This window comes from Frieseomelitta varia, unplaced genomic scaffold (genome assembly GCF_011392965.1).
Source record: "Frieseomelitta varia isolate USP_RPSP 00005682 unplaced genomic scaffold, Fvar_1.2 scaffold_140, whole genome shotgun sequence".
NCBI lineage: Eukaryota > Metazoa > Arthropoda > Insecta > Hymenoptera > Apidae > Frieseomelitta > Frieseomelitta varia.
In genome coordinates, this window is record NW_025109084.1 from 1,405,438 (window position 1) to 1,430,054 (window position 24,617).

At 32.1% G+C, this 24,617-nt stretch overlaps 3 protein-coding genes across 4 annotated transcripts; 2 read left to right on the forward strand and 1 right to left on the reverse strand.

The window, feature by feature from the left end:
- Positions 1 to 340: 340 nt before the first annotated feature.
- Positions 341 to 6,336, forward strand: LOC122532632 (DNA-directed RNA polymerase I subunit RPA1). 2 transcript variants are annotated; one of them, XM_043661569.1, is made up of 6 exons: positions 341 to 489; positions 579 to 795; positions 916 to 5,240; positions 5,471 to 5,626; positions 5,708 to 6,011; positions 6,092 to 6,336. In XM_043661569.1, the coding sequence occupies exons 2-6, from the start codon at positions 612 to 614 to the stop codon at positions 6,223 to 6,225; spliced, it is 5,103 nt and encodes a 1,700-aa protein (XP_043517504.1). In that variant the 5' UTR covers positions 341 to 489; positions 579 to 611; the 3' UTR covers positions 6,226 to 6,336. The 2 variants fall into 2 exon arrangements, with proteins under 2 accessions (XP_043517504.1, XP_043517514.1); XM_043661579.1 differs by having other exon boundaries at positions 358 to 460.
- Positions 6,337 to 6,507: 171 nt separating this feature from the next.
- On the reverse strand, positions 6,508 to 8,201 carry LOC122532695 (thioredoxin-2-like). Its single transcript, XM_043661702.1, has 4 exons — positions 7,916 to 8,201; positions 6,871 to 6,987; positions 6,690 to 6,803; positions 6,508 to 6,605 (listed from the first exon to the last, which is right to left on the reverse strand). The coding sequence occupies exons 1-4, from the start codon at positions 7,937 to 7,939 to the stop codon at positions 6,543 to 6,545; spliced, it is 318 nt and encodes a 105-aa protein (XP_043517637.1). The 5' UTR covers positions 7,940 to 8,201; the 3' UTR covers positions 6,508 to 6,542.
- A 10,190-nt stretch (positions 8,202 to 18,391) lies between these two features.
- On the forward strand, positions 18,392 to 19,798 carry LOC122532700 (kappaPI-actitoxin-Avd3b-like). Its single transcript, XM_043661716.1, has 2 exons — positions 18,392 to 18,570; positions 19,341 to 19,798. The coding sequence occupies exons 1-2, from the start codon at positions 18,486 to 18,488 to the stop codon at positions 19,499 to 19,501; spliced, it is 246 nt and encodes an 81-aa protein (XP_043517651.1). The 5' UTR covers positions 18,392 to 18,485; the 3' UTR covers positions 19,502 to 19,798.
- The last annotated feature ends 4,819 nt before the right edge of the window (positions 19,799 to 24,617 follow it).

Below are 24,617 nucleotides of genomic sequence, written 5' to 3' on the forward strand. Positions count from 1 at the left end.
TAGTTGATTAAAGTACCTATCTAGTAACAGGAAATCGGGGATTAAAATTCCCCTAAGGTCTTGAAAAATTTATGTACCACACAAGGCAAATCTCTAATGCTTGTAACATTATTATAACAGTTACGAATTTTCCCAATTCTTATACGTAACTATTAATAAACTTCATTTCAAGTCAAGTTCACAAATTCTTTTTTTGTTCAATTCACTTGTTACTTCATTGTCGTTCTGGACGAAATCATTTTTGCAATGATAAATATATCGATATATTTAACTATCGATTTTTAGTTTATCGAATAAACGCACGCTTGCAGCACATGTTAATATATAGTAGTGGTCGACCATGTGATTAAAAATTTCCTAATAACCTATGTGATTTGTTATTATTGGCTAAAATTTTCTTAAAAATATTTATTACTAATGCAGTTAATGCTTAATATCGATAAGGAATAAGTAATTTATAGTAGGTTTATTTAAATTATTTTTCTCAAAGTAAGAGCTGTGGATAGTCTTTTATAATAAAACATAAAATTCTCTAAAATTGTTAATGTCTCTGAAATTATTAAAAACTTTCTTTCTAGATATAAAAAAAGTAAGAGGACACATTCGTCAAAATGGTACAACAAAAGTACAACTCTTCACGTCTAACCCCAAAACATCTAGATCCAAAATGCTTAATGTTTTCTATGTTTACTGCAAATGATATAAGAAATTTAAGTGTTACTAAAATAAGAACGCCTTTATCATTTAATATTTTGGGACATCCATTGAAAGGAGGTTTATACGATCCAGCATTAGGTAATTAAATTCAATATATGAAACAATACAACTTATTATATTATTTATATTTTTATATATATTAAGAAGAAGAAAAAGGAGGAGAAAGATAATATTTATTAATTATTTATCATTAACTAGGCCCTCTTTCGGAAAGTTCAGATCCATGTGCAACATGTGGATGCAATATATTCAAGTGCCCAGGTCATTTTGGGCATATAGAGTTACCTATGCCAGTTGTAAATCCATTATTCCATAAAGGATTATGTATGTTGATTAAATTAGCATGTTTAAACTGTTTCACTTTACAAATTCCACCTTATGTGAAATTGTTACTCTCTGCAAAATTAAACTTACTTCAGCAAGGATTTCTCAGTGAACTTGATGGTCTAGAACAAGAAATAATGGTTGTTGCTGATTTAAATCATACCGATCCTTATCAAGTTGATACACAAGCTGTTCAAAATGTCATTGATAATTATACTGAAAATCTTTTCAATAGACCAAAACTTAATCAATCTATTGTACAATATGATGAAATTCAATTAAACACTAAAAATATTAATATGCAATGGCACACACACGTTGAAAACGTCATTAAGCAATATGCAACAACTAAAATTTGCATTAATTGTTTAAAATCTATTCCAAAAATCACAATAGTAAAAAATAAAATTATGACATCTAAAATATCAGAGTCATCTAATACTTCTACAACAGCACAATTACGTAAAACAACACATAAATTGGATACAGTATTGATAATGCCAGATCAATCTAAAGAATATCTTAGAAAATTTTGGCAAAATGAGAAAGATTTTTTAAAAGTACTTGTACCTTGCTTTGGAATGGTAGATATTGAATACCCAACTGATATATTTTTTTTTGAAGTAATACCAGTTCTACCACCTATAGTTAGACCAGTTAATTTTGTTAATGGACAAATGGTAGAACATCCTCAATCTCAAGTTTACAAGAGTATCATTCAAGATTGTCTTGTACTTAGAAATATCATTCAAACAATTCAAGATGGTGATACAGATCAATTATCAGAGGAGGGTAGACTTGTTTTTGAACAAATAAAAGGCAATACAGCAATTGAAAAATTACACAATGCTTGGCAAAATTTACAAGTAAATGTGGATCATTTAATGGATCGTGATATGAACAGAACTACAGATTCTGCAAATTGCTTGGGATTAAAACAAGTTATGGAGAAGAAAGAAGGAATTATTAGAATGCATATGATGGGTAAAAGAGTTAATTACGCTGCTCGTTCCGTCATCACACCAGATCCTAATTTAAACATAGATGAAATTGGTATTCCTGAAGTATTTGCAATGAAATTAACATATCCAACACCAGTTACACCTTGGAATGTTACACAGCTAAGACAACTAGTTTTAAATGGTCCTGATATACATCCTGGTGCAGTAATGGTTGAACACGAGGATGGAAGTATACAACGCATCTCTAGTAAAGATATTGTCCGAAGAGAAGCTATTGCAAAACGTCTTTTAACAACAAGTGACAAAGCAAACAAATTTTTCAAAGGAATTAAAATTATACATAGACATTTACAAAATGGAGACATTCTGTTATTAAATCGTCAACCAACTTTGCACAAACCCAGTATAATGGCTCATAAAGCACGTATTTTAAAGGGAGAAAAAACATTACGTTTGCATTATGCTAATTGTAAAGCTTATAATTCAGATTTTGATGGTGATGAAATGAATGCTCATTATCCCCAAAATGAACTAGCCAGAAGCGAAGGGTACCATATAGCCAATGTGTCTAATCAATACCTTGTGCCAAAAGATGGTACTCCATTAAGTGGTCTCATTCAAGATCATGTAGTTTCTGGTGTTCGTTTAACAATGAGAGGAACATTCTTTTCACGTGAAGATTATATGCAACTAGTTTATGCTGCTTTATCTACAATACAAGATAATATAATTGTTCTTCCTCCCAGTATAGTAAAACCCAAACCTTTGTGGTCTGGTAAACAAATTGTATCGACTGTTATCATTAACGTTATTCCACCAAATCAACCACGTATTAATCTAACGGCAAATGCCAAGATCAATGTAAATGAATGGCAAGTTGAAAAAGCACGGCGTTGGAAATGTGGTAATGAATTTTCAGATCCTAAAACAATGTCAGAAGCTGAAGTAATAATACGAAATGGAGAATTGTTATGTGGTGTACTTGATAAAACACATTATGGTGCAACTCCATTTGGTCTTGTACATTGTATTTTTGAATTGTATGGGGGGACATGCTCTTCAAAATTATTAAGTGCCTTTGGTAAATTATTTCAAGCTGCTTTGCAGAGAAACGGATTTACACTTGGCATTGAAGATATTTTATTGTTAAGAAAAGCAGACAAGAAACGTAAAGAAATTATTTCTAAATGTAGAGAAATTGGAGAAAATGTCCAAAGATCAGTGCTGGAATTACCTAATGATACACCTATGGACATTGTTACAACTAAAATTGAAGAACTTTATTGGAATGATCCTAAATTTCGTGTTCAAGTCGATCGAAAATATAAAAGTGCATTAGATGTCTATACTAATGATATAAATCGAACATGTCTGCCAGCTGGTCTTTTAAAAAAATTTCCAAATAATAATCTGCAGTTAATGGTTCAATCTGGTGCGAAGGGTTCCACTGTAAATACTATGCAAATATCTTGTTTACTTGGACAAATCGAATTAGAAGGAAAAAGACCACCTTTAATGATCAGTGGCAAAAGTCTTCCAAGTTTCCCTGCATATGACCCTTCACCAAGAGCTGGTGGATTTATTGATGGTAGATTCATGACAGGAATCAAACCTCAAGAATTCTTTTTTCACTGTATGGCTGGCCGTGAAGGTCTCATTGACACTGCTGTAAAAACTAGTAGATCAGGCTATTTACAAAGATGTCTCATCAAACATCTTGAAGGATTAATTATTAATTATGATTCAACAGTACGAGATTCAGATGGTAGTTTGGTACAAATTTATTATGGCGAAGATGGGCTCGATGTATCAGGTTCACGCTTTTTAAAAAAGGAGCAATTGAGTTTTTTAATAAATAATAAAAATGTGATTCTTAATGAAGAAATAATAAAATACTTAAAAGAAAATTCAGATACAAGTACAATTTTAAAATTAGTAAAAAGAATTAAAAAATGGGAAAATAAAAATGGAAATGCATTACAAAAAAGGAGAATTAATCCATTTACAAAATTTTCAAGAGAAAATATGAACATTAAACAATCGAAGTACATGGAAATCAATAAAAACAGTGGGAGAAGCAAAGCTGCTCTTTCAATGATGAAAAAGTGGATAAGAACTAGTGAAGAAGATAAAAAATGGATTTATACTGAATGTGCAAAATGTCCTGATCCAGTAATGTCAAAATATAGACAAGATATAGATTTTGGTGTACTTTCTGAAAGATTAGAAAATTTAATAGATGAATATGTAGCCAGCAATTCTATTATGAAAAAAAAAGATTTAAGAGATCTTCTGTCTATGAAAGTAATGAAAATTATTTGTCCTCCTGGAGAACCAGTAGGTTTATTAGCAGCACAATCAATAGGAGAGCCATCAACTCAAATGACTTTAAATACTTTTCATTTTGCTGGTCGTGGAGAAATGAATGTTACTTTGGGTATACCCAGATTACGTGAAATACTTATGATGGCATCGAAAAATATTAAAACACCTAGCATGGAAATACCATTTCGAAAAGACTTGAAAAACATAACAAAACGCGCAAATAAATTAAAATTGAAGCTAACAAAATGCATTTTATCTAATGTTTTAGATAATATTACTATATATAGGAAAATCGAACAATGGCCACATAGACAATTAGTGTATACCATGACTGTTAATTATCTTCCATATAAATCTTATAAATCCGAATTTTGCGTTCAGCCACATGAGATATTGAAAAAAACTGAAGAAGTGTTCTTTAAAGAAATATTTAAAGAAATTAAAAAGATTGCTAAAGTAACAAATACTTTATTACATATAGAAGAGGAAAAGAAATCTATGTATGAAGACGATGCTTTATTAGATCAAGCAGAAGTTGATGAAGTAGAATCCTTCAAAGCACGTTCAAATTTAGGAGAAATGCACGAGTCTTCAGATGAAGAAATAGCAGCAGAAGATGCAGATGCAACTTTACTACGAACAATTTCACGTCACAAAGAAAACCAAGAATATGAAGATCCAGAAGATGAAGAAGAAATAGAAGATATAAATGAAAAAGTTGATGAGAATGAAAATGAAAAATTAGAAACTAACGAACAACAACAAAATGAAGATGATGATACAGAAAATGAGTGTGTTATAGATGAAATTTATAATAAAGAGAGAAAGAAGCATATTCAAAATATGTATAATAATGTAATAGAGTATGATTATGACCAGAATAAATTCACATGGTGTAAATTAAAATTTTCGGTAAGTATTATAATAAATAGATCTTTATATATTCATATGAAATTTAAAAGTGTAAAATTGCACAGAGTACAAACATGGAAAAATATACAAGTATCCAAAATATAATGTTTTTTATAATATTTGATACTTAAAACAATTATCTATTTTTTAAATTATATTTTTAAAAATATAAATTTGCATTAAAAACTACATCTTTATGAAAAGAATTAGTTAATGACTTTCTTTTGCAGTTACCTCTCAAGTTGTTAAAATTGGACTTATCAACAATAATTAGAAATGTTGCAAATAAAATTGTCTTATGGGAGGTGCCTTGTGTAAAACGTGCTTTTATATTTCAAAATAATGATGGAGAAACAATTCTTAAAACTGATGGTATCAATATAGTAGTAAGTAAAAATTTTGTAGTATGTGTATGTGATCACAACTTTGTATTTTATTATCTATTTATAATATTTTTTGTAATATAGGAAATGTTCAAATATGATAATTCTTTACATCTAAACAAATTGTATTCTAATGACATTTATGCTATTTCTCAAACATATGGTATTGAAGCTGCTAACAGAGTTATTATAAGAGAAGTGAGAGATGTATTCAAGATGTATGGAATTACAGTTGATTCTAGACATCTGTCTTTAATTGCGGATTATATGACTTTTGATGGTAGATTTCAACCTCTCAGTCGTAAAGGAATGGAAGATTCAGCATCTCCATTGCAACAAATGAGCTTTGAAAGTTCCCTCAATTTTCTGAAGAACGCAACTTTACAAGGTATACATATAGAAAAGTATGACGGAAGTATTTATTTATTGAAAAATTACGTGTTAGTTACGTATATCTTTTATTTATAGGAAAACGAGATAATTTAATATCTCCTTCTAGTCGATTAATGTTAGGCCAACCTTCTAAATCTGGTACTGGATTATGTTCATTATTGGTAAAAATACAGAAACAATCGGACACTACATTGTCAGTAGGTGGATAATGAGAAATAAATGGTTTTATATTAAGACTAAACTATTAGATAGATGAAATTATGTACATAAATTTAATTTTTTATGACAGTAAAAAATAATTGTATGTATATTTTTTATAAGCTGATTATATTTTATTTTGCAACAAAATATGTATAATAAAACTGATGATGTATTAACAAAAATTGATGTATTATCTTATAATTATTTTGCAGGTAATACATAGTTTCATTTTTAATTATTACGAAATTTTTGCTAGTTATCTTTGTTGATTAATGCTAATCAATAGACAATTCTGTTTGAAAATACTTTTATTAAAATTATTTATTCACTTGTTCTTTTCAACTGTGCTTTCAAGTTTATCGTAGTTAGCACCAGAGAAAGTCTCCAGCTAAAACATACAAAGCATTGTTAAATTATATGTCCTTAACTATTTTCTTATATAAAATACATATTAATTTAAAATGGTACGTACCACTTTACTATTTTTGATAAAAACAAAAGTTGGCATACTGGTAATTTCATATTCACTAGCGATGTCTTCACATTCATCTACATCAACTTTTAGAAAGACAACATTGTCCATTTTCTGGTACGGAAGAATATATTGTGAGGATTATTTGACAGAACATTTTACATAAAGTTAATTATCTAACCTTTGATAACTCTTCCAATTTGGGTGCAATCATCTTGCAAGGTCCACACCAAGTAGCAAAGAAATCAATTACAACTAAATTGTCTCCAGCTTTCTCAAGCTGACTTTTTAAATCATCCTGCAAAGATAATGTATGAATTTTATATATATATGTGTGTGTGTGTGTGTGTGTGTGTGTATTATATTTTATAGTTAAATATAATAAATCATGCCGTTGTAATTTTACAATAATTTTATATCGGTTTTACATTTGTCCTATATAGTTATCTAGTTCTAAGTAGTTATCTATAGTTATCGTATACCTATCTGCAAAGGAAATATGAAATGTAATATAAAATATTTCCTTTGATTAAGTCGTAAATTTAAAATTAATCTTTTTAAAAACATAAAACATAGCAAAATAATAATAATAGTAAATACATTTTTATTTGAAATAACTTTTATTATATGATTTAAAATCAATGGATCGATGCCAAGTTGAATTGTTCCGCCCTTAAAACTCATTAATCATGAAAACACGCTCGAGCCGCATGCTTAGATACAATACCACGAACTAGAGTTATGTGATAATTGGAATTGTTTGTGATTGACGTAATGCAGTGTGAACACCACGCTCGAAAATGTTCACCGTATATAATCTATGGCGCTGAAAACAGATGAACGAAAGCCGGCACAATTCGGTGTGCGGATCGTGATTCTAATTACACCATGCATGCTTCCTGTATAAATCATTTCGATCATATTATAACTGCAACTTTGCTACTAAAACTAAGCAGGTTTGGATCAATTATTTCAAGGTCAATCGATTTCACAGAAAATACGAGAAATGCGACGAATGCGAAATGTATTGGAATCGTTAAGTTTTCATTTTTTTATTTTCAAATCTAATTCCAATGATTATTTAACAAATTATACAAGCTATATATATACATATATATTTACAGAACGTGTATACGTGTGTGTATGTATATATATATATATATTTTACTTAATAAACTTAATAAATAACTATGTAAATAAGAACGTAAGTGCATGCAGTTACTTACGGCATTCTTAATTTGGATGACCATTTTTGTTTCTTCTACGAAATACGTTCACAATTAACTACTGTGCCGAACCAACGGTTTCGATGCTTCGTCAACGACTGAACGTGTGGTTAGAATCAGATCCACAGTAATTCTGTTTCTCCTTCCCTTACTCACGCATTTCTTCGTATTCACTTTGCTTCTATCTTTCTCTCTCCCTCTCCCTTATGCTTGGGTTCCATAGGGTGGTGTCACACTTGGGCGTAAAGTATGGCGAAGGCAAAACGAGTCACGTACTGGTCGTATTTTATTCACGATTCAACCGAAAGACCTCCGAAGATCCACGAACATTTCCGAATGCTTAGATCATACTATACTTCCTAATAGCGGCTTATGTCATAATGAGCAATTTCGAAGTTTGCTCGAATAAATTTTATGTACTTACATTGATTGTGTACTAGAATTGGTCAATGCTGACATTACATTAACATGAAATGCGATCGTTTAATTTCCATTATCTTCAATATTTTTTGGAGTACCTTCAGGATTTACTTCTGTTGCGATATATGTACATAATTCTTACCATTTTAACATTTCTTGTTTCTTTTACAACGATAAGATATTACCTACGTTTTATATTTCAACACTGCATTTACGTAATAGATAATTTTACGCAATGAACGTTCGAAAATATATGCGATTTTAAAAACGTTAAAATATGATTTGTTTAAAATTAAAATTAAAATAAACAAATATATATTTCCGTATTCAGTCATAATTTTTTTTAAGCAAAGTAAGGAGTTCATTTATGAAACAACATATTAGTTCTGGATGGCATTTTTGTGACCAAATAATCTTGGTTACAAAATAATGTGGAATATGTAGGTCAAAGAAATCGATTAATACACTCATGCTAGTTTCTATTATTCCCCTAGGCTGGTTCTAAACACATGTAGGAACTAGTAAAAGTGCTGACAAATCCCAAGTATTACAAGTATTATTATTTTAAGAGATGAGTAAGCACAATATATACATGTGTCAATGTAGTTGTGAAAATGACCATGATATATAAATTTAATAAAAAGATTTATGATATAGGATAATTTGAATCATAAAAGACTAAATATACATTATAACGACCTCATATAATTTTCCTTAAAGATTACATTTTTTCAAGTAAACTTTGGATATCTGTGTCGATATTGTGTCGATATCATATGTTTACTGATAATATTACATCTGATATTCTATATTATGGTTTAATCTAAATATATATACTACTTATTTATAATGTAAATATTGTTGACGTAATAATTGCATAGTGCAAAAGTCAGTAAATTTTTTTTGTTAGGTTAGATTGTCACGTATGTAATATTAGTATTTAACAATATTTATTTATAATAAAATTATATTCATTATAATTTATTTTTGAGAAATATGAAAATTAAATAGGCGAAAATTGAAATTTGTCATTTAATTAAAAACTTGTTAAAATTCTTTTGTATAAATCTTTTGTCATTATTTAAAAAGAATTAAATTTTACTTTTATTTTATATAATATAATTAAATTTGATTGTAACATATTTTTAAATTGAGATAAATTTTAAGCTGAGATAAATGACCAAGAAGTAGAAAATGATGAAATATTATAAAATTATTTATGATGAACAAGCGAAATAAATAATTGCAACTCATGAAGCTAGTAGGTGAAGTTTTATCGTATTGATTAAACATTTTTATGATACAATACTGTAGCAAATTCTGTAAACATATAGTATGTGTTATTACGAACAATCACAACTTAAAGAAGTAATTTTATCAATACTTATGTTAGGATTATTAGCGAAATTTATTACGCCACATTTCGAAATGTAAGTATATCAGAATGATTGTCTACAATATATAAATCTTAGTTAAATCTTGTAATATGGAAGTTGTACAAGTATTTTTAAGATAAAGAACAGATATTAATAAAATAACTCTATGATAAAGAATAACTGTTTTAAAACATACTGAAACAGAAGCAAGGTGTAATATTTGAAAGGTGTAAAAAAAATATAAAATAAACCTGATATATCTTATCACAAGTTTTGATAAGCTAAACAAACTGAACTTGTCGTTTTAGTGTCATTTCCGACATTACCGGTACAGAAAGGATAAGGTAGATTACTACAATAAATTATTTACATCATTGACCAATCAAAATAAATCATTGATTAAAAATAAGATTTAATCATTGAAGTTAGCAAACTTATACAGAAATATAAAAAAATATATTAATATGTTTTAATATATCTTATGATTAATTAAATGTATATATTCTGCATCTCCTATTTGTAAGATTTAAAACATTATCTAAATTATTACATATATCTAATTTGTCACTTGTTGGTTTAAAATAAATATGGATATGTTTCCATATATAGTCATAGATATGAAAGTATTTAAATACCTGCATGAAAATATATGTATATTACGTATGTCACATATAAACACACTACTTCTATTGACATGACTATATTAATTAATTTTGAACTATTTGTATTCTATATGTTGTCATCATTTTTCCATTCTATTCGGTCAATTGATACACCAAGGCATATCCATATATATATTCATATATGTATTTCATATTAAATATCATGATTGGGAACAATTTATTTTTCTAATAAAACAGGTGAATCTTATTCGTACAAGCTTCACGGGAAATGATTTTAAGGTAAGTAAAGATTATAGCGCCAGCACTAAAATACATTTATTGCGATTATTGAACATAATCGATATTTTTCATGATCGATTTTTAACCGAGAAGTGGTTAAAAATGGCGGAGAGAAGCACGTATCATCTGTAAAGAAGAAAGTATTATATAGAAGAATGATCCAGAAAGAAGTATCATCCAAAAGTCTCAGGCAAAAATTTAAATCAGTAGTTGTTAGATTTGTATTTGTATTGCAAATTTTTAAGATAAAAGATAACGTGCATTTTTGGCTTCAACTCAAGGTAAGATTTAACCAAATAATTGTTACACATAATTTTCAACAATTAAAGAAACAATAGCATATAAATATTTAAACAGAACATACCATGCTAAAACTATTGCTAAAGTTATTTATAATTTTATACCAAAATTTAATTTCAATTCTAACCAATACAAATATTGTGACTTTGTAATATGACTATATATATATAATTTTTTATTCATTTTCTACTTATTTGTTGATTCTCTTGATATTACGTAATTCATAATAATTACAATACTAATTCAATAATTATAATACAAATTCAACAATAGTTTATTAAGAATGTACATATTTAATAGTTAAAATAATAATTTTACTACGCCTAGTATATAAAATTTCTCATGTCTTAGTTTAAAGTATTGACAATTTTTTATCAGCTATGAGAATATTTTCTTTCCTTTTTAAAAATTCCTCATGAATTTTGTTGTCTTAATTTAGACCAAAATTTTTTACTTTATATTCCAAGTTATTATTTCGTGGGAAAGCTGCGATTACAGCGCCCCAACGGTGAAATACGCAATATACTTCCTACGATAATCGAACGTAATTTTGAACGATATTTCTCACGATCGATTTTTAAATGGGGAACATGGCGGAAGGAAGCACACCTCATCTGTAAAAGGGAAAATATTATTCAGAAGAAACATCCAGAAAGAAGTTTTCAGGTAAAAATTTAAATCAATAGTTATTAGATTTGTATTTGTGTTGTGAATTTTTAAGATAAAACGTGCACTTCAACGTGGCTTCAACACAAGATTTAACCAAATAGATTTAATCAAACTTAAGATTTAACCAAATAATTGTTACATATAATTTTCAACAATTAACAAAACAACAGCATATAAACATTTAAACAGAACATATTGTGCTAAAAGTTATAATTTACTAAATTTACAAATTGTAACCTTGTAATTGACTAACTCATTGTTATGTATATATACACATATTTTATTATATGCTTTCACACACACACACACACACACACACACACACACATCTATAACATTTTCTACTTGTATTTTCTTACTTGTTGATTTTTTAACTTCATACTGCGTAATTCTTAACAATTCTAATACTAAATTCAACAATCATTTATTAATAATGTATATTTAATAGTTAAAATAACAATTTTACTGTAATGTAATAAAATTTTTCATTTCTCAAATAAAGTAAGGTCTTGAAGAAGGCTTTGAAGCTTCAAAGTCAAAACAACAACATGGACACAATGTTTATGTTCGTCTCATCGCCTGCCTGTTCATTCATGATCACCTCATCCCCTACTCTCAATTGCGTGACGAGAGGTGTTGCGGAGAGTCATTCGGCTGTCGAACTTCGTGACAACAGTACGTATTACGTCGTATTAGATTCGTAATGTTTTCTAATTTATCGGTTCTATTTTACTTCCATTTATACCTCATTAATAGTATTATTTAATTAATACGCGTGTATTTGACGATTCATTGAGCATCAAGATAATGAAATCAAGTAAGATTTTGAAGCTTTTCATGCTGATTTTTCTTCACTTTCACTCTTACGATTATCGATATCTTGTCTCATACGTTTTTTTTTAAATAGAATTTGAAATTGATTATCGTTTCATTTTCACACGTTTGCCTTCATTTGACACATTTGTTCTGACTTTGGTATTTGTGCAGGTTATTCCTTGATTGTAGAGATAGCATAGAACGCATAGATGCCACGATTATTAATGGACAATTTGATGAACTTTCACGGAGATTTGGTAACATTTTATTTATTGGGTAACATTTGGTATATAATTCATATATATTTGAGAAACAATTCATAGTACGTAATTTCGTAATTATTTGGAATATAAAGATGAAAATGGAAAAGATTAAATCAATTAATATTTTATTTAGGTATGTATCAGTTTAACGTTTCAGAATACAATAATCGTCTTTCATTTACTGTATTGAATATTGAGAAATACTTTATAATTTACAACTACCTTTAATTCAAGTTTCTTTATAATTATGTTCTAGAAAAACAGTAGTATTTCCTAAATAAACATATTCTTCACCCTCTCCCTAATCAGTTTTATTTTCAGAAAATTTTTGTGACCGCGCGCAATGCGGTTGGTATAGTCAGTGTTTGTTGCGCAATATTTTAATATTTTTCTGAGCAAAATGCTTTTTATTAAATTAAATTAATTCATTTAAATTATATTTCGCGAATTTAGAGTCAGTGAGTTCGCCGATTATTACTTAAACGCGCGCGTTAATAGTCTTATTTTTCTTTTATTGTATTTTTTCTTGTTCAGTGTTCGTTTTCGGTATTAGAGTCAGTGCTGAAGAGGATAAAGCCTTTCCAGGATATCAAGATCGTAAATAATTTTGTATATTATCTCAATTTATTCAATTTTTCAAATTTAACAACAAAGTATAATGTTTGATGTTTGTTACAGACGCTCCACAGCATCATTTTTTTTGCATTTTTGGGGTAAATCCAATGGTGGCTCTAAAGCCAAGAATGTAAGAATCTCTCATTATTTCCAACTTAAAATTTTGCTTTGCTTTTAAACATAAATTTTAATGTTTATATTAAATTTTAGTGCTCTGTTACAGATTTTCTACAATCTCCCCCCCTCCCCCCCTAATCTTTTAAGGATCTTATGATGCTTCAAAAGCTAAAAATGTAAATACTTTAGCATATTATATTTGAATTCTATTCTCTATAGTACTCTTTCTATTGAAGTCCAATGTAAAATTATAATTATAAAATAAAAATATTTTAAATTATTAGTCTTAACTTTTGTCACTATTAAAATTGAAATTTTCACAAATAACACTGTGTCTTTAGAAACAAAATGTTTTATGTTTCTTAAGAAATTTTTCACGGCGTTCATATCCACCATGAAACTTTCAATCTACTTGAAGATCTTCACGATAACTTTCTCTGCTCCATCGTGCAGCGTCGATGATAATATTCTTCACATCTATCGCGTGAGTCGCATGCATTTATGTTCCTCCGGTCACTCAATCATGTCGTAGGATGAAAGATCTGAATCGGCACGGGTGACTGGTTGTATATGTAGAATTTTTGATGAGCATAGTGACCGCGGGTATTTTTTATACCCGTGAGTAGTAATATTTTTTTCAGATTTTTTATGTATTAGATCAGGATAGGGCTTTTTGCACATCATGATTTTAACAATTAGAATATTTATCATAATTACTTATAAAATCAAAATATCTTCAATATAAATATTTGCAAAAGTGAAATATGAATATCCATATGAGTAGATAAATTATAAATATTTATAAATAATTATTATTAAAACGATTTCGTTTGAGCATTTCATACAGAAGTCGGATATCCTCCGACTTCGTTTTTATGAAAAATGCAGTATTACGGCTTATTGGTGATATATTTTATTATGATAATTAAGAATTAATAATTAATAATTTTCAATTTTATCTTTCCTTTTGTAATAATATTAAATGATTTAATTAATTTTTATAATTATGAACTTAAAGAAAAATTTGAAATATAATAGATTAGAATTTTTTCCGCAAAAAAATGAAACGTTATGTGCAAGAAGATACTTCGCGACAGGCAGATTTTTGAGTCAAAGCAACAAATTTGAATACTGCTTTCACATTTTCGAAAATATGCTTTGATGAAGAAATTGCTTGAGGTTATTTCTATTAATATTTAATCTAAATTTGATTTTGATTATTTTAGTCAATTATTAAATTTCATAATATCCTTTTTAATAAATTCAACTCTTGTTCCTTGTCTTGCAATTTCAATAATTTCTGAAAGAGTAAAGTCATTAGAGTTTGAAATAAAATAATACAACAGTCCGTTAGATACAAATTACATAAACTAATTATTTTTTTAGTTCAGGATTTTCAGGTTTAACCCCTTCCGTGTTCATTGTCAGGATCTCACTCACGTGCCCAGGTGCTACTTGGGTGGGTGAAAGACATTGGGCACGATGACCATAGTTTGTAGTTTTATAAAAAATTTCTCAGCGACTGACAGTGTGTTAGCGTATCGTGCACGACGTATTTTCCGCATGTGTGTGTGGTTAGGATGTGGAATTGCGTCGTTTCTATTGTTCCATTTATAAGATGAATCATTTAAAATATTTATACATTAATTTGAAGTATGACTTTACTATAGTAACATCTATTAAATATAAAATATCATAATTATATTATTAATTATAATAATGATTCCAATTCAACTTGCACATTTCTACAGAATTATATATATTTTTTCTTAGTTATTAATCTCACATAGAATTGTAAATATATATACGTTTTACGCAATGGTCGTTAGCCATTGTCAGTCGATTTCAGGAAAATGGTACGTAAATTAGAGTGTGAAAGTTGTGCGTTAAGCTCGGGTGTCGGAGGCGTCCCGGGACGTCCTCTCTAGTTTAGGTCTCTGCGCCCGAGTGGTATGTGTGAGAACCGTGGAGTGAATGTGTTGGTGTGCCTGTTTTGCCATTTTTTAAATATAGGGCGACTGNTGTGTTTAATTATAAGTAGGTAGGGCCGGGCAGGTTGGCACAGTCTCTGGTCGCGTGTCCCTTTTTCGCGTGTCCAACCTGTTTCAGGAAATCTAATTTGAAAAATCGACAGTGAAATTGGTACAAATGGACCATGCCACTTGTTTCTGGTTTTACTCTTCGATTTTTCGAATTTAGTATCGCGGTCGTGGTCGCGGATAGATCGCAAGTAGGTCCCGAAACGAACGTTTGTGTAGGTATTGCTCGAGCATACACATGCGAACGGACAACGATCACTATGATCGATGATCGTCCATGTGTATTGAGGTCAGCTTCAGCGGTTTATCTTTTCATTTCATTTTTATAAGTTATTTTTTGATTTGCGATTAGACAGACTCGAGCTAGATGTAAATTTCAGCGGGCATTGCGCTCGAAGAAAGAAGGGGCTAGAAGCCGAAGAGGCCCGGCAAATTGCCACGAAGAAGGTCACAACAAATGGCGTCTCATTCTCTGGATCAGAGCATGGGAAGTCATTCTCGTTACTACTTTGTCACTATGCTCTTTTAGTATTTGTAGTTGTATTTTTTTTTTCTTCTCCATCATCTTCTCCATCATTGTTTTGGGCAAATCGCGGCTTTTCTTGTCAGTGTTGCAAGAGATCGATTACGGGTTGAGTTAGAGTTGCGAAATAGTTCCGCGCTTGTTTATTAGTGTTGCGAAAAATTGATTACAATTTAAATTAGAGTTGCGAAGATATGATAATCGTGTTTGCTTCAAAGTTGCGAATTGTGATATCGCGATTGTCTTTTGCAGCTTTAATTGTTAATTTTTATGGTTGTCTTAGCGTTATACATAGTAATATTTATTTTGCTGCCTGTTTTAAATTAAATTATAGAATTATTGCTTTTAATTAATTTTAGAATATTTTAATTAATTTTAGAATATTTGAAGTAGCTTGTTATTCATGCAGTAATTTTTTGCACTCCTGTTAATAATTTTCATTGAATTTACTTTTACAGTTAGTGTTGCAACACTATTTCATCGCGATTTCCAAATACATTTGCTCATAGTGTTGCGATAATGAATGATCGCGTTTTTTTTGAAATAGCGCTGCGTTTACAAAATGCCCAATTTCTTTCTCTGAATTCGTGGAAGGTTGTTTCTCCTCCTGGATCACCTGATGCAGCTACAAGAGCTGTACAGAAGTGGTCATTCATCAGCAACCTTCAGCATGGTCGTACTGAACGCGTCGCAATTAGTGTTGCGTATCTCTGAAGACGAGTGCATAAATTAATAGCGTTGCATACTTATTTCCGGGAGTTTGAGCTATATGACGAAGCATTCTTCGCGTTGGCTTTTGAAAATTTTCCTATTTCATGATTAGTAGTACTAGTACTAGTGAGTTAGTGTTGCGAAACAAGATACGGTTTGTTGCTCGGGTTCATGTCGAATGTAGATTTGACAATATAGCCTTCTGGTTATTGTATTGAGTAGCTCTTATTGAAATGTTTTTTAGTAGTTGTTTTAGTAACTATATCGTGGCTTTTTGCCAGTGATCCTTCTGGCTGCCGTATCGCGATTTCTTTTTCAGTAGCTCTTCTGGCTACTGTTTTAGATTTTATTTGTCAGTGACTTTTCTGGTTACTGTGTTAGATTTTTTTTCAGCATCTACTGTTATATTTTATATGTACTCTATACTATTATAACTTTAGTATTTTTAATTTACTGTATGAAGAAAAATCATCGCAATTCCGTAAAACATGGGTATAGCTCTTTATGATACACAGTAGAATGATTTCGATTAGTTATTAGCTTCACATTTCGGTATTGAAAATTTGACAACGCTTTCAAAAGTCATATTTCTGGCGTATTCACTATTTGATCAATTTCGATCGTTTCACTTGATGTACATAGTTCTCCAATTCACCGCTGTTTGAACGTAGAGTGCGCTGAAAAACCACTGATTTTTTTAGTATATCGGTATTTCAGAGCATGGAACACGAAGTCCTATAAAATGCAAGGTTTATTCATGTACCTCGTATCTGCCTTAAAATGTTTCTTATGTCCTCTGTAATTTTTAATGCAAAGATAAGAATTACAATCGACCACAGGTATATACCTCGTCGGTCACCTCGTCTGTGAACCAACTCAATCGTTACAGATGATAAAGTTACTAACACGGACTAGGTACCATCTGTAGATATAGTCGAACACATTTTAATGGGTCAATTACTCGAAGAGTTAGAGATGTGATATCGAGGTTCATAATTTTCTCGCATAGCGCGATATAAGATCGTGTGAAAGATGAAAAAAGACAGTATTTTTATGTTCGTACTGTCCTTGCTTTTGTCATGTATAAATTTCATAAAATTAAAATTAAAGTTTTTTAATACTTTTAATACTTTTAAAGATATATATATATATATATTTTTAAAGAAGAATGTCGAGCTGCAACATATTTTTTGATTTTGTGAGTCAAAAAATATATTATTTCGTTTTTTGTTATATATCATTTCGTTAAAAAACCCTTCTATTTACAAAAAAAGTATTACTGCCATATGGCCCACTCTGTACTGAATATGTATATATATAATAATTTTTGTTGACAAAATTTTTTCATATTCTCCAAAAACAATGAAAATATCTGAAGTGATAAAATAAAATATATTTACTTGATCCTGGGAAATTCCGGAGTTTATCTGTTAAAAATTAAAAAAAAAAAAATGAATACTATGATCAAAGATAGACAGATTAGAAAGATTAAAGATAAAAGTAATAATTATTCACAATGATGTTTATAACGCGTTGCGTTAGAAGACCATATTTTTCTCATTTTCAGTATACATTTAATACTTTTAGTGACTAAAATGAAAATATTATGAGCGTACATGTGTGTACAGGCGTTGGATAAATATATCGTTGAAACAGCGATAATACGATATCGTACGTTCATCTTTGTTAGAATCCCCTACCAAAGTCGCGGCAGGCTATATAAACTCTGTGACCGTAAAATAGCGTAGTTTTCAATCGTTTCTGTGATATAATATAACGTAATTTTGAGTCGTTAATTTCTTATACTACTAATACGAAAATGAACAGCAAAGTTGTCACGTTATTCTTGGTTGTTGTCTGCTGCTTTCTGTCATGGCATCAAGCATCAGCCAAAATAGGACCACGTAAGGGACTTTATTATTTTTGCATTTATATTGTCCATTTGTTAAACTTGCATTTAAATTCATCGTTTGAAAAGCTTTGTTAAGTTAGTTGCTGGAATTTTTTTTAGAGTTTTATAGGTACGACGAAATTTAGATTTTATTTGGGCAACTATGAAGTTTAGATTCTGTTTGGATAGAATCAATTTCTAACGAAATAATGTAGTCGATTGAAGAATTAGCTTATACTTAGATATCTCGTTATTAGCTTATACATAGATATCTTGTTTCCTTTTTTTCCTATCAGTAAACTCATTCCATTAGATAGTAACTTCTGCAACTTTTATGAAATAATGTTATAAATAACTTGTTGCTAACTTGATTATTTAATCTCATATTACACGAGACATAAAATAATTTTTATACTATCGTTATATGTAAGCAATAGTTGTCAAGAAAAACAACATTGATAACATATGTTATGTAACATCTATATAACATTAGATATAACATAACATTATTAACATATATATATATATATATATATATATATATATATATATAAAACATTATGTAACGTTTATTCGAATATTGATTATGAAATTTTCAAAAATATTAGGAAAATGATCTGAGTCAAAATACGTTGTAATGAAGAATTATTTCGAAGAAAGGATGAAATGATTGAATATTGACAATATGTCATTTAATTCGTATAGACGTAAAGATCAGACTCTCAGAAATTTAATAATGGACATATCCGTTTTTAATAATAAATATTTCCTCATCATTGACAGAATGTCTTTTACCATTGGATGTTGGCGTATGCAGATCTAGTCAACCGAGATACGGATACAATCCAGAGACGAATCAGTGTGAATTATTTATGTATGGAGGTTGCGAGGGTAATGAAAACAATTTCGAAACTCTGGAAAAATGCCATGAAATATGTTCGTAGATATCAAACAGATGGATTATTAAAAATGGTTAAATTATATATACAATGGCTTACAGAAGCATTTGAACAGACATGATCAACGTATGCAAAAATGAAATTATACATGTACGTGCTTATATGTAAAAAAAAAATTAATTGTTCTCGAACATTTTATAAGGATATGCCATTCATATTTATAAATCATAAATAAAAAAAGATTAATAAACAATTTTGACAATTCACACGAAGTGATAGTCTCAATATTGGTGAAAAATGATTGTATGTAAAGTAAAATAATACACTGATTATTACACACTATTGTCGCAACAGTTTTTGATTCTTTCCTCTATCAGCCAATTTGTCAGTTTCATTTGTTGCTCAAGAAACAGTACTTCGGTGAGTGATAACATCGCTTTTATCTGTGATTTGATATGACAGTTGTTAATTATAATCGTCACTTGCACTTCAATTCGCGTTATTCAAGGAAAATTTTATTTTTGTAAATTCATGATTAATACAATATCAGCCGTCGAAATGCGAGGTTCGAAAGTGTTGGCGACAATCGTTGCTTCTATCTGGTAAACTTCCTTTTGACTATCATGACAGTTTTGATACGAACTCGTTATTACGCGGAAGTATGCGTTCTTAGATTCATTTTCGAAAGCGTATGCATGATCGAAGTGTTCTCCAGTGGTCGTTTTGACTGACAGACAGTTCCCTCGGCATTCCCCACTGACAGTCTCTTTGCCGCGATTGAACATTGGAAAGTTTCGAAGCAGTAATGAAAAGAACGGTCGCAAGTGCATGTCATGTAATATCGTCCGACTATTATGCGTGTTCTGTTTGTTGAACCGGAACCGTACGTGTCGCCAGTGATCCCGGCTTCCACTCATGCTTAAAATTATCCAATTTCTCTATTATCGTTGTAACCATGATACGTGCGTGCCGCGAGAATGCTTATTATTTGCCACACCTTAGCCGAAGAAAATACTTTAACGATCGCATACCGGCTACCATATTCGTTGTCCGTTTATAATAGCGGTCGTGCATCACCGTTTCGCTGGCTTTTTTTTAACTAGTAGTACATATGATGTTACGTCGTCTTGTTATGTGACGCGTTAACAGGCCAACGACCACTTCGACAACTTTTTTTTGGTACCCGCTTAATGTCTTCTCGTGTTAACACGTTAAGCCGGACTGCGGCGAAAGAGGGCTCTGTGCACGGAGAAATGAGAATAAATAAAATTATTTAACAACCGAATGAATCTAAGTTCCATTCATTCTTGTCCGTTTGCGCTTTTGTTAGACAAGCTGTTGTTCTCGTTGTTTTACTTCGGTCACTCCGAATCGCGATGCTTTATGAAATTAACTCGCGAGCAATCGAATGTTATCGTGGCGTGTGTCATTGTGTCAAAGGATCTCCATTCAACAACCTTATCGAGCCAACGAGCGTAGCGTGTTTTGCTCATTTCCCAAGATTTTATTGGCGCTCTGTTTACGCTTTTGTCGACTGCTTTCGGTCCTTTCGCGAAAAGCGTGGAAACTCCGAGCAAGTAAATTTGTAATCGAATTCGAGATTTAGAAAATGTCGTGCGCTGTTTTCTTTTTCGAAACGATTCATGCTTCGTGAAATTTTTCGTATTTCTGTGAATAACGTTTCAAAACTTGAAATGTTTCAAATTCTGTCATTTTCACGATGCACACACTTACGTAAGACGGGAAGAGTAACGAAAAATTCGACAGGGGAGAATCTATTTCGGAACGATGACGACGTAGGGAACTACCTGAAACCATCTATCTCCGTCAGGAACGGTGATTTACATACAACAAGGCACCGCAATGATTGCCTTCAGAATACATTAGCTCACATGCGCTGGATACAAGGGAACAAGCAAACAAAGCACAACCGAACTCGGACAACCTGTACCAGCACCGAAGACATATCGGAGGAGTAACAATCGAATTCAAATCGCCGCCGGGGCTCAATTGCCGTCGCGCTTGAAAACAGCACAACGCTTTCAGCATCGGTTTTCTTGCGCAATGTTTTACTATAAAGCGGGATCGCGCACGCACGCACGCACGCACGATAAATACACGCGGATAAATTCCCTCTTTGAACTTGTAGCCGTTGATTCAGTCGAGCAATTTGTTGAAATCGAAATTTATCCTGCCTCGGTCGTGTAACGTTGGCGTTTTCATTTGCCAATGGAATCATGGCGATCTACCTTGCAAATATAATTTTCCTTCTACGTGGCGTTGCAACGCAACACGTTGGCGCAGCGTGGTATATGTGCACGCGTGACTAAGTTTCCGCGGCCGTAGATTAAGTAGCGAACAAGCCCGGCCGGCCTCTATCGCGGTCTCTCCCCTATTAGAATTACTTTCAAGCACCCATTGTGATCTGCTCGTTTCCATAGATCGCTGGCACAAAAGAAATATAGCGTAGGACAGGGCGATAGCGCCTCGGGCTATTGCCACACACGTGGCTGATAACCCGATCTTCTCGGAGCAAAGACGCTGTAATTGCATGGGTTCCGCATTTTTCCACCCACATACAGAGAGACCCCACCCCCCGGACCCCTCTATCACCGTCCCTTCTTTCCCTTGAGCTTCGTGCTTCCATACTCGCTGCCCTGTAACGCATTCTCTTCTCCAACGTCTGTTCGCCATTGCTATTGCGCCTAGTATACATTACTTATCGGTGCCAGAGTTGGGCATATTTTATTCGAACAACGAATAACGAATAAATCTGTCAAATTTATTCGTAAATAACGAATAACGATTTTATTCGAGGAAAAATTGTTCGTTATTTACGATTTCATTCGAACAAAGATTATTCTTTAATATGATAACATGACTTTATTCGTTATACGGAGTACAATGATGAGTAAATGTACCGAATTGATTATTTCGAGGTTTCACAAGAAAATGGCTTCATAGCCTCTTCTCTGCAGCCACATTGGACATTATTCGAATAAATTCTTTGAATAAAATTTTATTCGATATGTTATTCGAATAAAACTTTACTCGAAGAATTTATTCGAAATGTTATTCGAATAAAATTCTATTCCAACTCTGATCGGTACCAGCTTCGGGCGTCTGATCCAATCAACGATCTACTTGCGGTTCATTCATTCTTCTTCCATGCGGTTCGTTCGTTCCTTTCGTAATACCATGATCTCTCTGCGTGTTGTAGTTTCGTCAAGTCAGTTCGACGTCTCATCGACTGTACGAATCCGTACGTCGGTCGAATATTTTGTTTTGTAATTACTAGACCTTAGGACGACAGGTCTGATCTGAATAAAAGTTTTAAACATCCCTTCGGTTGTGATCGTTCAAAATCTACAATCGAAAACGTGAAAACGCGTGCACGGAACGCGTAAAATTCAGCTCGAACTGTTTCGCACTATATTGATCTATAGCGTTTGATAAATCGCCACTATAGCCGAGGGGATAGCGAAGTTCGCGTCTTCCTGCGAGATTCACGAAGCGATATTAACGATGAAGCCGTTGGTGAAATTTACGAGTCACGAAAAGTATAAAACAGCGTGTCACTATAATACCGGTGGCATTATTGCCGATAAAACGACAGCGTCAACCGGGGTGCCACGCCGAATCGTGAGCGAATCGTGGTAATCGAAGCAATTTTGTCGTCTAAACGGATACAAATAGTATAGGCGGTAATGCAGTGACACGGTTGTGTCCCGGCCGCTCTGTACCTTCATGATTTAATGGACGTCGAAGTCGGTGGTGCACAGGTAACGGGTGTTTTACGGTAATATTATACGGAGTTTGCGCTCGGCCATGCGCTCTCATGGACGTGGCGGCGTTCTGCTTGAATCGGTGAAAATCGATCGCCTGATTCTGCTCTCAAACGCCTTTTCATTATATCGTCTCTCTGAAAGGAAGGGAAGAGAAACAAGTCATTCAAGTATACACATAGTAACTAAATATCCAAATTGTTTGAAATGATTCGAACCTTCGCCAAATCTCACGAAGCCGTGTTAGGTCTCTAGTTATCTTGTAGTATCGAACGTTGGAGAGTGACGTGCAGTAAAGGGTGAAGAGCACAGAGTGAAGACGAAAAGGAGGCTGCTCAAAGTGAAATGCGTTCTTTCTGGAACTGACGTTCATTATACTTTCTTTGAAAGAGAGAGAGAGAGAGAGAGAGAGAGAGAGAGAGAGAGAGAGAGAGAGAGAGAGAGAGAGAGAGAGAGAGACAGGAAAGAAAGAAAAAGCATTTTACAAAAGACGTCGTTATTCAAGTGACGATGAAACTATGTAGCCACTTAAATATTCAAATTGCTCGAAATGACTCGAAACTTCGTCAAATCTCACGAGGCTGTGTTAGGTCTCTATTATGGAGAATCACACGCAGCAAAGGGTGAAGAGCGAACAGACTGAAGACGAAAAGGTGCGTGTTCTTTCTGGAACTGGCGTTAAAAGCCAAGTAGTCTGTGATCCAAGTTTCTGGGAACCGTTCGGAAGAGACGAGAACGACACGCGCACTCCGAGGGAATTTCCATAATTAGTGGGTGGCAAAGGTACAACTATTAGCAGGCGGAAGTTGGCAAGTTGCTAACTGATTTGCATTGAAACGTCGGGCACATCGTATCAGCATGAGGTCCGTCCTACTTTCGTTATTACTTCATCAGAGCGTGCTTTCTTTGGCTGCGTCCGATGCACGGGAAGTTAATTCGTGTCAGGGGAACGCGTTTTCGAGGAGCAATCGCGCGAAAGAAGTTGCGCCGCCACCGCCGCCGCCGCCGCCGCCGCCGCCGCCGTTGCTGCTGTTGAAGGACACGCGTGATCGTCTGGTTTATGGGGCAATTTGCGAGGCCGAGGAAGGAGATCAAAATTAACGATCGATATATAAATTTGCGTCTTGTCGAATATATCCTTTATTGAACGCTATATTCATTTTTCGGAATTTACATGGACTAATTTAGTTCAGTTAACGACTTTAAAGTACGAGAAATCGCCGGAAAACGGGGACGTATGGCCAACTTATCAGCCTCACGCCACTCTATCTTCTTAACGGCGTTTCGATCGTAAAATTCTTTGTATTTAATGACGCTCGTCCAATATTTTGGGCGATAACGGTGTCCATTTGGAGTGCTTTACGTCGACTTTTACA

What these genes read in the sequence shown, in the direction of transcription:
- LOC122532632 (XM_043661569.1), top strand. Translation starts at nt 612, where the DNA reads ATGGTACAACAAAAGTACAACTCTTCACGTCTAACCCCAAAACATCTA. An exon ending in TTTATACGATCCAGCATTAG is followed by an intron (nt 796 to 915) that starts GTAATTAAATTC and finishes ATCATTAACTAG; the next exon opens with GCCCTCTTTCGGAAAGTTCA. An exon ending in CTGATGGTATCAATATAGTA is followed by an intron (nt 5,627 to 5,707) that starts GTAAGTAAAAAT and finishes TTTGTAATATAG; the next exon opens with GAAATGTTCAAATATGATAA.
- LOC122532695 (XM_043661702.1), bottom strand. Translation starts at nt 7,939, where the DNA reads ATGGTCATCCAAATTAAGAATGCC. An exon ending in TCATCCAAATTAAGAATGCC is followed by an intron (nt 6,988 to 7,915) that starts GTAAGTAACTGC and finishes TTATCTTTGCAG; the next exon opens with GATGATTTAAAAAGTCAGCT. An exon ending in AATTGGAAGAGTTATCAAAG is followed by an intron (nt 6,804 to 6,870) that starts GTTAGATAATTA and finishes CTTCCGTACCAG; the next exon opens with AAAATGGACAATGTTGTCTT.
- LOC122532700 (XM_043661716.1), top strand. Translation starts at nt 18,486, where the DNA reads ATGAACAGCAAAGTTGTCACGTTATTCTTGGTTGTTGTCTGCTGCTTT. An exon ending in ATCAGCCAAAATAGGACCAC is followed by an intron (nt 18,571 to 19,340) that starts GTAAGGGACTTT and finishes CATCATTGACAG; the next exon opens with AATGTCTTTTACCATTGGAT.